This window comes from Sceloporus occidentalis, unplaced genomic scaffold (genome assembly GCF_023333645.1).
Source record: "Sceloporus occidentalis isolate IW3139 unplaced genomic scaffold, rSceOcc1.0.p SCAF_150, whole genome shotgun sequence".
In the NCBI taxonomy this organism is placed as follows: domain Eukaryota; kingdom Metazoa; phylum Chordata; class Lepidosauria; order Squamata; family Phrynosomatidae; genus Sceloporus; species Sceloporus occidentalis.
In genome coordinates, this window is record NW_028317130.1 from 914,464 (window position 1) to 930,347 (window position 15,884).

At 40.1% G+C, this 15,884-nt stretch overlaps 1 protein-coding gene across 1 annotated transcript in view; it reads right to left on the bottom strand.

The window, feature by feature from the left end:
• Window positions 1-3,351: 3,351 nt before the first annotated feature.
• LOC149280656 (nucleolar protein 14-like) overlaps window positions 3,352-15,884 on the bottom strand; it is a 28,362-nt gene continuing 15,829 nt past the window's right edge. Inside the window, exons 11-18 of the mRNA XM_089500197.1 lie at window positions 15,532-15,667; window positions 14,579-14,680; window positions 13,789-13,942; window positions 11,237-11,396; window positions 8,602-8,749; window positions 5,856-5,971; window positions 4,506-4,661; window positions 3,352-3,627 (exon numbers count right to left, since the gene is read on the bottom strand). Of these exons, the coding sequence (XP_089356323.1) occupies window positions 3,534-3,627; window positions 4,506-4,661; window positions 5,856-5,971; window positions 8,602-8,749; window positions 11,237-11,396; window positions 13,789-13,942; window positions 14,579-14,680; window positions 15,532-15,667 (1,066 nt within the window). The 3' untranslated portion in view covers window positions 3,352-3,533. The remainder of the gene's footprint in view (window positions 3,628-4,505; window positions 4,662-5,855; window positions 5,972-8,601; window positions 8,750-11,236; window positions 11,397-13,788; window positions 13,943-14,578; window positions 14,681-15,531; window positions 15,668-15,884) is intronic.

Sequence of the window (15,884 nt, forward strand, 5' to 3'; positions counted from 1 at the left end):
TCAACAGCACTTTATTGATAGATCCAGAATCAGACATGTGCCTCACTCAGCTTCTTAGCTGAGACTGACCACACCCTCCCAAAGACAAAGGAACAGAATTCCCAAAAGCCAAACCCCCTCCCAAGCAGAAACCCGCCAAGCGAAACCCCTCCTGGTTCCCACAGAAGTGAAAGCACATTCCTAGCTCTGAGCGCTCGAAGAGCCAGGCCTTCAAGGCCACTAGATAAGACACCTGGCCCTGCTATGCACTACCATCACTATCTACTCCTCTACTGCAGCTAAAGCCCCATCATCCCCCAACTACTATACTACACTACAAACACTATCTGGTAGAATACTAACAGGATTCTAACAGTTAACATGTCTTGAAAACCTTACAAAGGTTTCTTAAGTGCACCTACACTGCAGGAATTAATGCACTTTGATTCCATTTTAAGTGCTATAGCTCAGTGCTATGAAATTCTAGGATTTGCCGTTTTGTGATATATTTAGCCTTCTCTGTCAGAAAGCTCTCATGCCACAACTACAAATCCCAGGATTCCATAGAATGGAGCTATGACAATTAAAGCAGTGTCAAACTGCATTAATTCTGCAGTGTGACAGCAGCCTTTGTTTCCCTTTATTTTTCCTGTCACTTGCTGGATCAGCAACTAGCAGAGCTGAAGCACAGAGCCTTTATAATTCATTAGCAGATTAAACAGAAAGACCCATCTATATTTTCTATTTTCAGCTCAGAGGAGATCTGTGCCTGGATGAAACTGGTGTCTTCTTTGCAGTGTTTCTGAGCTGAGATCCTGTAGAATCATGACTGATGAAGATCCATAGTGAATGGAATTAAATTTGCACAATTCTGCTAAAACATGTTATATGGTAGAAGTGTGCAAAACATGCAAAAATATCAGGTTTCCCCTGTGGAGGTGTTTTACGCATTAAACGTCTATGTACTTGTTCAAAGCATTGTTCTGTTATCTTCAAATCAGAAAGGTCAGCCAGCCATGTTGTTAGAGATTGCTTTTTCTTTTCCATCTTAAATTCAAACAGTGATTGCAGTTTTGCAATTCCTCCAGCTTGAGCTGTAGGTCTTCAGTAACCTTAAGAGATTTTATTTGAATTTGACCTTCATGTCTAGTGCCTCAGTTGCTGTTTTAGTTATGTTTAACAGCTTCATAGTCAAGAGAAGAAACTGATTCTTTTAATGGTTTTACAGAGGCAGACCATTTTGAAGCAGAGACTTCCTCATATCTTGAAGGAAGACTGTTATTTCTCTGAGTAAGTCTGGTTGTTGCTGGTGTGGTGTTCTGCCATTTGTGAGTCTGTTTATTTGGCTCCCACCACTGAGGGGCCAGCTTTGCCATTTGATAGCTCAGAGAAGGAAAGACTATCTTTTGATCCAAAATAACTGGAAAGTCTTTTCTCTTTAGACCCTCCCTCAAGATTAGATTGCATACCTCCCAAAAAAATACAAGACAGAGGAAGTTTATTATATTTTTCCCACCTACTGTTCATGTCCTAGCTTGCCAAGCTACTGTCCTTAGTTTTAAAGTCTGCTGCGGAATAGAGATCTGAAAGAGGGAAGGTAGAACAGGTTTCTGTGAAAGTACAGATGAGCATTTGAAGAACCACAGTTAGAGGTAAGCAACATGTTCTTCTTGTTAATGGTTTCTCTGCCTCAAATGGTTTACTGTGAAGCTTAACATAAGATGGTGAGTTAGGTCACTGAAGAACAGCACAGCACATCTAAAACCTCTTCCCCATCACAAAAATGTCACTATGAATGCACATCAGAAAAGGGAAACCTTCCTAGCACAAGTAGAACAGCACTTGAAAAGATAGGTAGAGGCTATAGAAACATAGAAATATAAAAAGAAGGGGGAAAGGGGTGGGGATGGAGAGGCTGTTGAGGTAAAGAAAAACATGTTTTGTTAAAACAGTGAAAGATGAACAAAAAGTATAAAGAAATAAAGAGATATATTAAAGAAATGCGATGGAAAAATAGGAAAGAGGACACTACTCAGCAGAACATGAAGTGAAGCTGCTTTACCTGCAGATGGAAAGAAACTGAGGCAATAGTAGCTTGGCAAGCTAGGATATGCATGCTAGATAGAAGGGGACAGGACATTCCCACCAAGCTGCTCAACTCTGAATATTCCAGATGCAGTGTTTGAGCAGGCAGAAACTCTCTTCAGGCAGCCAGAATTATTGGGTGATTTTGCCCCTCAGAGAATCACAGCTTTCATGAAAAGCAAGCCAAGATATGCTTGTAAATATGCAGACTCTGCTTGCTGACATCTTTGGAGCTAGAGCAAGATTTTTAGTGATCAGCAGTTACATAATTTCCTTTATTTAAAAAATGAATATAGATACTAGTGTAGCTGACTGGTTTAAGTTGCAGTCATGGCAAAGATTTTAGAAACTGAGTGCCCAAACTGCAACCCAAAACCCACTTATTTATTGCAAAGTGCCATGTCCCTCTGACTTTCTAGTAACAAACTCTAGCGAACTCTGCACTGAGGTGATGGTGTGTCTGCCCACAGAGAAGGCTCTGAGTGCCCCTTCTGGCACTTGTGCCATAGGTTCGCCACCACTGAAGGGAATGCAGCTGTGGCAGATCAGGACCTGGCGGGCTGTATGGTGTTTTATCTGAACTAAGTACAGTAACATTTAAAATCCACAAAGTAATTATATTTTTAATCAGCCAAAATGCACAAAAAATCATGACACAAGCTTTTGAAGCTCCATTGGCCTCTTCATCAGGCAAAGATGTTAACAGACATACAGGAGAAAAAAAATCTGAAATGATGTTAATCACAGGCTTGGATTTTCTCAAGATGTTGGTGTTGTTCTTTGGATGGATATCTATGCAAGCAGGTCCTCCCTCCTCCTGGCATAATCTAAACTGGACTAAAGTTGTTATGACAACATACATTTTGTTTTTCACTGCAATGTGAGCTGATTCCATACATGGCCCAGGAAACAAACCAAAACTGAGCTTCTGGTCTCCAGTGGCAGATCCTAATACTGTGTTATGGTTAAGAAAATATAGATGGTTGGATACAACAAGAAAATGGTTTAAAACTACTAAGAGGTGCTGAAGTTGATATGTGAGGGAATAAGGAAGGAGTGAGGGGGGATAAATATGCTTAACATTTGTACTGAACACAAAGTACAGTTTTTGTATCATTAGGTTCATTGTGAGATTGGGTGAAGTGAATAGAACACAGCAATGCAAACATATTCATTTGGTTCTGGTTAGGAAGAGCTTGCTAGTGGAATAAGGTTTCAACAATCATGTTTTAAAAACCAATTGTATGAAAGCAACTGATGAAATAACCAATCTTTTAAGAAGTATAATAAATTCAATTCAACATTTTATTTAGACTGTGATTATCCTCAAACAAAAGAATATCTATTTAATCAGTTTATTCTTGTTTTCTGAAAAGCATTATCCCCAGGTTGCTTTATCAAAATATTCTGAGTTACACTAAAAATATAAATATATTTGGTTTTCTTCTGTACAATATATGAGGGAATATTTAAAACTTCTTTCTCTTCATTGCCTTCCAATCTCCTTCTTGCTGAGCAAGGCTATTGAAGAGTTGTTTCACTTTCCTTTTTCTTTCAGAATCCCTAAAAAAATAAAAAATACTCCAATATTTCAATATAACATGCCCATACTAACACCACATATATTCCTTAAGTAAGCTCAACTGGAAGTTTTAAGAAATCCTGACTCTTCACCTACAGCTTCATAGTTTTATGAGAACCAAACTCATAATGTTTTTCTTTTCAAAACTGATACTGGCAGTTGGTTCTTCACAGACAAAAGTTCTTGTACTATGCTCAACACAGGCTGAAGTCTAACTACTGTTAAGAAATTGATGGCTTGAGGACGTAGGTGAACCTCATATACCAACATATTTATGCTTCAGTGAAAAACAAGCTGGGAAGAAAACATCTTGAGAAATACTCATGAAAATGAGTTTTATTACTCATTACTCATGAAAAATTTCATTTATAGATGCTTATTCTAAATTTGATAGTCTCCTCTGTAACTCCTTTAATTGTAAAAGAAAGCTTTAAGTTTCACAGAATTTTTGGAAATTATTTAACATTACAGATCAAATGTTATACTAGTCATTTCTGGTGTCCTCCAGATATTTTGGAATGTAGCTCCTGTTAGTTTCAAACCAACATGGTTAATGGTGAGGAATCATGAGCGATGCAGCCCAAACAATCTGGAGGGAACTAGATTGGAGAAATCTATGTTATATACAGACTATAAATACATTCATAATCCTCATTTGATAGCTGAAAGGTTATACTTATAAAACTATGTGAACTGCTTCAAGATATTTATTGGTAATCCTGCTTACACTCTCTCTGAATATTCATTCTGCCTAACCAAGGGTTTGACTGTAGATAAAAACGACTGTGTATCTTAGTACTCTCAAGGGCAATAATTATTAAATATGAATCAAATGGAACATAACACAATCATGAGTTACCTTTCTACAATTTCTGCAAGCTGCATTCTAGCAAGGAACTGGTTATCTTTGCGGATCTCACGAACAGCTCCTTTAAGTTCACGTTTGTGCTTATGAATTAGACGTCTTCTTTCCTGCTCTTTTTTATTGCTTTCTTGTTTTCTTCCAAATTCCAGGCTGAAATGATAAAGTACATAATTTCAAACACACATCTCTGCTTTACTTAGTGGGAACACCCTTTTTTGCAGCAGAACTTTTAAAATATTTCATATGTTGGGGATAATCTTATATAAGTGAGGTAGCTGTAGATCCAAGCTGGTAACTGAAATATTTGTAAAACTTAGGAAACTACTTCAAACACTATGTAGATAGCAACAATTATGGTAGGTGTAGGCAACATCTGATGGTCTCGGAACCATGTTGACCTTCTCCTGGACTCTGATGGGCCACATTTCTACAGGATCTGAAGGAAAATGCCTCAAAAGCGGCATAGTATTTCACCTACACATTTTACAAATCTGTTTTGATTCATTTAGAATTTTCTCTTTAGAACTTCCTAACAGGAAATTTTCATATATCTAATTGGTGGTTGGGACCTTATCCCAATTACAGGTCACACAACTGTATGACTCGATGGAAACAGACACTGCTTTTTCTAAAAGAAAAATAATATTGTGGCATGTAATGCATTTAAATTTTGTAGTATGACTCCTAACAGCACAGAGGCAACTTTAAAACAAAGATATTATGAGAAAAAGGACAGTCCCCCGGCACCTAGCTTTGGTCTGCGGGGAAGCTGGAGCTTCCAGACAGCGGGACTTCCCCGCAGACCAAAAAGAACCCGCAAAAAGCGAGTTCTTCTTGCGGTGCGATTATGACGTTGCAGTGTGCCAATGGTGCATTCACGATGTCATAATGGCGCTGCAACATGACGGATGCCAGGCGTCCATCACGTAATGATGGCGCTGTCCATCTGTACAAGGTGCCGCCATTTTGACGCCCTCATCATGTGCAAGGGGCATCTAAAAGCGCCGCCCCTCGCACGTAATGAGAGCGTTCTACTGCGCCTGTCTGGACCGGGCCATAAATACCTCAGGATGTATGGTTCCAGTATATCAAATAATTATCAATAGACATATTGTCCCTTATTCATAGTGATGCAGTGCAACCCTGCTGCAAATCAGATATGTTTTATCCACTTTCCCTTTTCACTACCTCTGTGGAGTAGCCAACACAGCAAGACATAAACAAAATAACTGCCAATCCCACTTAAATGTATAAACAGGCAGTTAGCAATGCACCACAGTTTATCTAGGCATATAAGCAAAATGAACATAGGATCTTGAATCAACCAGAACAAGAGATACTCACACTTTCACTAATTTTGGTGTAAACAGCTTTAAAGGAACTGGCTTTTTCTTTTCACATACTAATGGATAATACTGTCCTTTGACTTTCAACTGCTTCAGAACATCATCACACAATTCCTGAAAATGTGGAGAGATTCCAATTTCAGAAGGTATTTGAATTATAAACAATAAAATAAAGCTATGGGTAGAACATAGGAGAATCAGTGTGCTTTAGTTAAATTATATCCAGACTTCAGTGCTTTGTTTTTCTTGGAACATTTAAAAGTTTAAATGTCATTAAATCAGCATCCTTATTGGAGGATAGGAAAGGAACCCAAATAATACTGGTCTGTGCAACAGTTGCTCTTAACTGGTAGACATATAGACGATTTTCAGACCTGGCTGTAATGTTCCTGAAAGGAGCCAGGAACGTCTTCAAAAGGGCCAGGAGGAGGCAGTGTTTGAAAGCGTGAAGCGCTTCTCCCATCGCCATGGAAGCATTTCTCCCTCTTAGTGCACCTGAATCGTTCCAGGGGAGTGAGTTTTCTATAGATGCAAAAGCTGCGATTCTGAAAATCTTCATTATTGCAATTGCTAAGCATAGAGTGGAAAACATCTTACTGTGAAAGAATCAGCATGGATTCAGCAAAGAAACTACAGACTCTTGATTATCTCACCACAGTATTTGCATCCTGCCACTGCAATAATTTTCATTCTCTGGATGCAGCAGAAGGGCAACCTACAATCACATGGGTGCTAGCATCATCTATTGTGCTTTTTGTTCCATAATCATTTACAATAATATCCTCTTCTTTTACCTTCCCTCACCCCTCCAAATAAATTGGGTTTTGGTTGTTCTGCTTCCTGTCAAGTATTGTGAAGGTAGGAAATATTTAGAAAATGATAATATTGTCAAGTGGATGGAACATCTACCCTTAGGGAACAGTTAAAATAGTGGTACTCAAATTGGTAGTCCATGCTGCAGCAAATTGGTAGACCATGACTGCTTTGCCGGCAGAAAGAAAGAAAGAACTGTAGCCAATGGACACAAATGTGGTATTGGTCCCTGGCACACTGAGAAAAAAAATGCTGGTCCTTTCCTATCAGATAGCTTGATATTCAATAAAGTATTCAAATGCTTTTTAGTGTGTATAAGGGAGACAACCAGAGAAAAGGGTACCATACGTAGTGTAGAGCAGAAGTTGTCAAACTTTGGTCCTCCAGATGTTTTGGACTTCAACTTTAGAAGTGACACTAACTGATAATGCAAAAGAAGAAGTGCTAATATGTACCGTATTTTCCGGTGTATAAGATGATGGAGCGTAGAAGACGACCCCCAACTTTTCTTATTAAAATTTTGACTTTGAGCTATATTCGCTGTATAAGACCCCTCCTCCAAATCCAAGGAAGGAGCAGGCCGGCGTTCGCTCACACCGGCCTCGGCGCTCCTTGGAGGGGAAGGGCAGTGGCCCTCACGCCGGCCTCGGCGCTCCTTCCCGGCCTCCGAGGAGGCCTGAAAGGAGGGGAAGGGCAGCGGCCCTTGCACTGGCCTCGGCACTCCTTCCCGGCCTCCGAGGAGGCCTGGAAGGAGGGGAAGGGCAGCAGCCCTCGCGCCGGCCTCGGCTCTCCTTCCCGGCCTCCAAGGAGGCCTGAAAGGAGGGGAAGGGCAGCGGCCCTTACGCTGGCCTCGGCACTCCTTCCGGAGGCCTGGAAGGAGGGGAAGGGCAGCGGCCCTCGCGCTGGTCTCGGCACTCCTTCCTGGCCTCCGAGGAGGCCTGGAAGGAGGGGAAGGGCAGCAGCCCTCGCGCCGGCCTCGGCTCTCCTTCCCGGCCTCCGAGGAGGCCTGAAAGGAGGGGAAGGGCAGGGGCCCTTGCGCTGGCCTCGGCACTCCTTCCGGAGGCCTGGAAGGAGGGGAAGGGCAGCGGCCCTCGCGCTGGTCTCGGCACTCCTTCCCGGCCTCCGAGGAGGCCTGGAAGGAGGGGAAGGGCAGCGGCCCTCGCGCCAGCCTTGGCACTCCTTCCGGAGGCCTGGAAGGAGGGGAAGGGCAGCGGCCCTCGCGCTGGTCTCGGCACTCCTTCCCGGCCTCCGAGGAGGCCTGGAAGGAGGGGAAGGGCAGCGGCCCTCGCGCTGGTCTCGGCACTCCTTCCCGGCCTCCGAGGAGGCCTGGAAGGAGGGGAAGGGCAGCGGCCCTCGCGCCAGCCTTGGCACTCCTTCCGGAGGCCTGGAAGGAGGGGAAGGGCAGCGGCCCTCGCGCTGGTCTCGGCACTCCTTCCCGGCCTCCGAGGAGGCCTGGAAGGAGGGGAAGGGCAGCGGCCCTCGCGCCAGCCTCGGCACTCCTTCCCAGCGTACAAGACGACCCCCAACTTTGAAGAAGATTTTTATGGGTTAAAAAGTTGTCCTGTACGCCGGAAAATACGGTAACTGACTTAAAAAATTCACTGCCTCATGATATGGTGAAACAACAGTAACTTGAAAGAAGGAGCAGACAAGTAAGTTTACCAGCAACTATTGACACAAAAACTAAGCCAAGTTTGGATATTCAGATACACCATGTTTCTAAATCCCCAATGGATTTGAGGAGGAAGTACTGCCTTCATACTCTTCTGGCATGCTTCTTGGAAGCTAACAAATGCTAGTAAAGTTTGAGATGAACATGAAATTAGACTTATTCTACCATGTGCGAAGTTATCACAGATATTTTTATGGAGTGGTAACTGCAAAACATACTTTCTGCAAACAATCTAAATGAGGAAGTATAAAGTCTTTACCTTCAGTAGTTTAGGGTACTGCATCACTGGCATATCTGTATTAAGCAGCATTTTGATGGGCTGCACTATTTCATGGAAAGATGGAAGTGATCCATACAGAGCTACACATCTCTTTATCAAATCCAGGCACAGGGCTATGCATGATAACCTATAAAACATTTCTCAATATAATTATGTCACCTACAAAAATATGATGAACCATCACAAACATATACAGCATTAAATCATGAAAAAAGCCACAGTAATACTGAAGGAAGAAAGTTTATGAATGAAAAATTAGCTTAGATTGGACAGTGTTTGGGACTCAGTTCTGTTGAGGGTACAAAGAAAGAAGCTTTCCTCCATCTTCAGCACTGAAATGCTCAGAGGAATAGAGAGAGGTACAAAGTGCAAATTAATCAATTTATCACACCATTCTGACCACTTTTTAAAAATATTATTCCTCCTACAATGCTACAGAATAGCATACATTCCTCATTCTTCAATTTCTTCCCCACAACCTTCTACTCCACAACCTTCTATGAGTTGTACTAGGCATAAAGTTAGACAGGAGCAAGGTTATACAATGAGATTCATGCCAGTGAGGTCTTTTACTTAGTAAGTTGTCCTACAAACTGTGAGGTTTGCCACATACAACACTGGGGATGAAGACAGATGTCTTTAAGAAGTCAGTTGTAGCTCTGTTTTTAGGTTACCAGTAACATGACCCACGGTCTCTTCCAACTCTATGACTACAGTTGTTTGAACACATAGGAAAGTATTCCTTTTTGTGTAGAAACACATTTGCAGGGATATTTACTTGTCAACTGGTAAATTATACAATTGTCCATGAGCTTTACATTTTAATCTAGTCAGCTTTCTTAGCAATGCAGAATGCGAGTGGATGAATTCTTCTACTGTTATAAGTCCTTTAGCCACATCACTTGCAAGAGACTCTGACAATACTTTGTGAACACAAGTATATTATTGAATTGGCCTCCTACAATGCTATTGAGGACCACTGGTCCTATATACCAGTAGAGAAACAACTAGTGTTTGGAGTGGAAAGTGTGGCCCTGTGGCTGCCATGTATTCCCCAGATTGTTTCTGTGCCCCAACCATCCTCAGAACTCCCCTGGATGAGATTAGCTTTCAGAGAAGACAACTGACCTTTAATAGTTAGGCTGCAGAACTCTTAATGTCTGCTCAAAAGCAAAAAGTACTTCTTTCTAAAACAAACTGAACCTCAAGACACTTTTTTCTTTTTGGTGTTTTGGGCAATCCAACCAGTTCCTGGGAGGTCCTAGGATGGAAAACTGGTCCTGAATTTGCTTAGGTTGCTACACAAATGAAGAAGGCTTGCCTAGCCTCTAAGATGTCCCAAGGTATTTGGTATGAAATTGAGAACTGATGGATACAGCACTCTTCTCGGACCTGCTACTTTCCATTGCAGGCCTATAAACTTGTTTCTGATGGAATATACTCTCAGATCTCTCTGGAGCTGTAGCAATGGCTACAAAGTGGAGTTCTGGAAACTGCTGAGTCTTCTATGTTATTTGCTTGGGGCCAGGACAGTCACTGATGTTGTGAGCTTGTGAGTAAAGCATCGACTGTCCCATGCTACTTCTTTTGCAGTAGACTGCATTATGGAAAAATGTGGAAGTTCACAAAGAATCATAGAATCGTAGAGTTGGAAGAGACCACAAGGGCCATCCAGTCCAACCCCTGCCATGCAGGAACTCTCAATCAAAGCATCCCCAACAGATGGCCATCCAGCCTCCGTTTGAAGACCTCCAAGGAAGGAGACTCCACCACACTCTGAGGGAGTTTGTTCCACTGTCGAAGAGCCCTTACTGTCAGGAAGTTCCTCCTAATGTTCAGGTGGAATCTCTTTTCCTGTAGCTTCCATCCATTGTTCCAGGTCCTGTTCTCTGGAGCACCAGAAAACAAGCTTGCTCCCTCCTCAATATGACATCCCTTCAAATATTTAAACAGGACTATCATATCACCTCTTAACCTTCTCTTCTCCAGGCTTAACACCCCCAGCTCCCTAAGTCGTTCCTCATATGACATGGTTTCCAGACCCTTCACCATTTTAGTCACCCTCCTTTGAACATGCTCCAGTTTCTCAATGTCCTTTTTGAATTGTGGTGCTAGCAGTACACATAGTGTACTGCTAGCAAGCTCTGGGAGCCAGGCAATCAATTTAATATGGCCTGCTTTTGGGTGCACGTTGACAAAGCAAAGCACTTGCCAGGAGAGAAGAGAGATAAGAAGAATACACAATATGAATATATACAGACAGACACTTAACTCTAAGCTGCAGCAAAGTGTTAGATAAGAGAAGAAGAAAAGTTTGAGATTTTAGAGAAGTAGCAGGAGAAAGTTTTGAACTTATAAGGAACAGATGTTGGCAAAGTGAGACAAGGAATGAATTGGGAGTGTAGCTGAAAAATAATGTATTTTAAGACTCTGCATCATATCCTCCCTGCTTTCTTAGGTGGTTAAAAGGGAATCTATCCTACTGGATACCTTTTCTAGCACCTCCTACAGAATAGAAAATACCTTCTAATATGTCCAAAGCACACAGCACAATAGTCTAGAACTCAATAAATTAAATTGTTTTATCATATAAAAATACACCCCCCCCACATACCGAAGATGATTCAATTCCATGTTGCTTTTTTCTTTTAACATAGTTATCATATGAAGTGGAAAACTCTGTTTTTGCCATGTCTCTATGTCTGCTTTTTCAGTGACCACAAGCAGGTTCAACTGTTTTTTTAATGACCCAAAAGGATATATCAAAGTATAACCTGGAAGAAAAAATGTACAAAATATTAGTTTTAATTGCCATTTAACATTTTAAGCTATTTAAGTCTATTTACAGGTTCTGAAGCTAGATAATGATGATGAATGTTTATCAGATAATTTAGATTTTCTGATTATTTTCTGATTCTGTAGATTTCTGTCCTTGCGCCAACACTCTCCAAGATTTTATCACTGATTTAGAATATGAAGGGGTGGAGGAATCATTACCAGATTTTCAGCTCAGGAGGGATAGCTAACACAACAGAATTCAACTGGACTAGAAAATTGGACTAACCTAATAGAATGAAATTCAACAAATAAAAATGCAAATTCTACATGTAGAGCACAAAAAACAAACATACAAGCATAGGATAGAGAACACCTGGCTTAGCAGTAGTACAGTCGTATTCACTGATTCTGCATCCACAGATTCAACTATCTACAGCTTGAAAATATTTTTTGAAATTCCAAAAAGCAAACCTTGGTTTTGCCATTTTATATAAGGGACACCATTTTACTATGCGAATGTATATAATGGGACTTGAGTATCCATGGATTTTGGAATCTGTGAGGGGGTCCCGGAACCAAACCCCAATAGATACCAAGGGTCCACAGTACATGTGAAAAAGATCTTGAGATTATTGATTATCATAAGTTGGAGCATGACCCAGTAATGTGATGCTGTAGCAAAGAAGGCAAATAATATTATAGCCTGCATTTCCAAGTCAAGGGAAGTCATAGTTTCACTACATTCTGTGCCAGGCAGGCCTCATCTGGAGTGCTGTGTTCAGTTCTGGCTATGCCATTTTAAGAAGGATATAGACTAATTAGAGCAGGTTCAAAAAAGTGTAATAAGGCTACATACATGTTCTGTACTTTCAAGGTGACTCTGAGTTATAGTGACCCTTCTGGCCATACTTATTCAGAGGATGTTTGCCACTGCTTTTCTCTTAGGCTGAAAATATATATTTACAATTTGGTCTTTTATGTTGTTCTGATTATTATAAGAATCATAGAATCATAGAGTTAGAAGAGACCGCAAGGGCCATCCAGTCCAACCCCCGTCATGCAGGAAATCTAAATCAAAGCATTCCCAACAGATGGCCATCCAGCCTCTGTTTAAAGACCTCTAAGGAAGGAGACTCCTCTACACTCTGAGGGAGTTTGTTCATAAGAGGTTTATACTATCATTGATTATTGTGTTAACATTGATGGTTTGATTATTTTTGTTTGTAGTGATGTCAGTGTTATCTTTTTTAGTCGAAATAAAATTAGTTGAGATTAAAAATGCTATAAATAACTATATTTATCTGCATCAGAGGAAAGAAAAAAGCTTTTCAAGCCATGCCTTTAGGTATTTTGCCAGTTTGCAAGACAATCACAATTAATTATGTAGCTGATATTTGGTGGAGGGGTTTAATGATTCAAGAATGGCAACTTTGCCATTTTTGAGCTATCAAAACTTTGCCAGCAGTTTATAAATTCCAGATTAACAGTTTAATGTTAGAATTATGTTGTTTTCACATCCTTGCTAAAAGAAATGGCAGTGGAAACAGATCCTAACTCCAGAAGGAATGCATTCTACAGTATGGGAAAAACACAAGAGAAAACCCTCTTCCAAGTCCCCATCAAGAACTTCTCCTGAAGACAAGCAGTCCCTCAGATATGTAGACCCAAGGTACACCATCTGCCTCAGTCCAGGCCTCACAGGGAGAGAAGAACTGCTGGACCTGATCCTCTTCCGCACCACCATTCCCTACTGCTTTTGTGTCGTGTATTTTTAGATTGTAAGTCTGAGGGCAGGGAACCGCCTAATTAAAAATAATAATAATTGTAAATTGGTCTGAGAGCCATTAGGGCTGAAGGGCAGGGTACAAATACAGCAAATAAATAAATAAATAAATAAATAAATAAATAAATAAATAGGGCTTTAAAGGTTAAAACCAACACACTGATTTGGGCTGAGAAGGCAACTGGCACTCCATGCAGGCATTTCAGTATCAGACCACTATGATTTTAATTTCTGTGCACCCATGGCAACCTAGCTGCTGTATTTTGTACCAACTGACATTTGGATACTCTTCAAATAATTCTTCTTCATTGTAAATACTGTATCTGCTGGACTTTTTAGATTGTGAACCTGAGGAGAGGGAACAATAAAATGTAAGCCACTGTGAGAGCTTTTGTGACTGAAGAACTGAGTATAAATAATCTAAATAAATAAGAGAAAGAGTGGATATATGAAGTATTTTCATGCAAACCACACTGCTCAATGAGACAGACAATCCAGAAGATTAGCTAAAAAAGTGCTGAACATTGATTCATAAACTTTCAGACAGAGTCATGGGAAATGTGGAAGAATGGCACCTTTGTGCACATCAGGTCTAGAATTCTTACCTTGTACTTTTCTGTTGGGTATAGCCATATGAAGAATTCCCGAAAGAAAATTTATAAGTTCTGGAACAAATCTTTGAGACAAGGATACATATTCCAAGAAGAGACAGCAAACAAACAATCCTTTGACAACATCTTGCAATGTTTTGACTGGGCACTGAAACACACATATAATTACAAATTACTGAAAAACCAACCTTAGATTATAGTTAATATATCTAAATAAGCACTGGACATTCAGCATCTGCAAAGAATTCATGTTGTTTTAAATATGTTTCTTCAGTCTAAATATGATTAAAATATTACTTTTCTTGCCTTACCTTAATTTTATTAATTTGTTTAAAAAATGAATAGGCTCACAGGGGCACATTTCACTCAAGGAGATTCACAGGAAAAATGCAATATAATAGAAAATACCATATGCTCCTTTATTAAACAAGCAGACTGATTTGTCCTACCTACATTGTGTTAGCATCTATAGATTAACTCAGATCTTATTTTCTATGTATTTTATGTTATATAGTACTGACTCTTCACAGATCTTTTATTTCTATCCTTCAGATTTTCTACACATCACTCTTTATACCCACAATCCTTAAAAATAGACTACTCCAAGTGAAAAGTTTTATAAGACTTCCACACCCTTGTATTTGTATACAAATGATACAGTGAAGCAGATTTTCTTCTTCCAGTTGATATCTATTACCATACTAATTAAATTTTAGTATGCACATTTTAGCTAGCTTATGGAAGTTTTACAAGTGTGAAATTTTGAAAAATATTGCTAACATACCTTTGTAAGTAGCTGGCTCATATATACTAATGATGGTGTTACCACTGGGTGCCAGAAATCAGAGGTTGGAAAAAGTACTGCAATAATTTTCAAATACATGAACTGAAAAGATAAAAATTCAGTGTCAGCTATAGGAACACAAACTACAGTGATCTGCTTAACATGGTATACACTTAACCAATAGCTTAGTGATCTTGTTAAGACAGATGCTAGTATCCAGTTTGACTTTATCCTCACACTATGGAAATTATTCTGTCTTGATCCTACAGTACAATACCTTTTCAAATGATGTAACTAGAGTCCGCCCTCACCTCTTCAGATTCTCTGAAGATGCCAGCCACAGATGCTGGTGAAACGTCAGAAAGAAATTCTGCTAGAACATGGACCACATAGCCTGAAAAACCCACAGAAAACTATGGATGCCAGCCATGAAAGCCTTCAACTTTATTTTTGCAAATCCAGATGTACTCTCCCACACTTGTCCTTCACATTGCATGCTGTAGGATATTATAATAACAGGACAGCTAAATTTTTTCTTTACCCCCATCATCCATCACCATGCCTCTACCTTCAGCCTTTTGGTTGGATTTTCAATGGAGACATTAATGTTCATGTGTCAATTGTTTTTAGAGACTTGGTGGTGCTCATAGGCTTTTGACAGAGAGTCTGCATACTTTTTGTAGGTTTTTTGGGCTATGTGGACATTTTCTAGAAGAAACTCTTCTAGAACATGGCCACACAGTCTGAAAAACCCACAAAAAACTATTGATGCCGGCCATGAAAGCCTTCAACTTCACAGTCTGCATACTGCTCAAAAGTTACCTTTTCCTTCACATTCACGCAGTCACCTGAATTCTTTATTAGAGGAAATGTATTTTGCTTGTAAAAACTCTAAGCTGCTTACAGAGATGTTGAAATAAGTAAGCACAGTAAATAAATAAAATAAAATGTACCACATTTAATCCTGGAAATGCTGCATGGCCTTTAACTTCTTGGATTTTTTCCAAGTCATGAATAGCATCTTGAAGAACAAACTTGACATGGTTACTTGCAGCTTGAGGGAACATCTGGCAAAGGTTATATAAGGGCCTGTTAATAAGAGGGTCATGTCAGTCTCATATTACTTTACATTACAAATGTAAACATGGTATTCTTCTTCATTAAAGATAATATTAACTAGCCAAGAGTAAGATCACAGCATAAAATTGGGGGCTTTGGGACTTAAAACTGATATCTAGTTCAGAAAAGAAGACCTAAAAATTATTATTGTTCAATCTGAACTTGCTTGCAAAATGTGACAATTAAC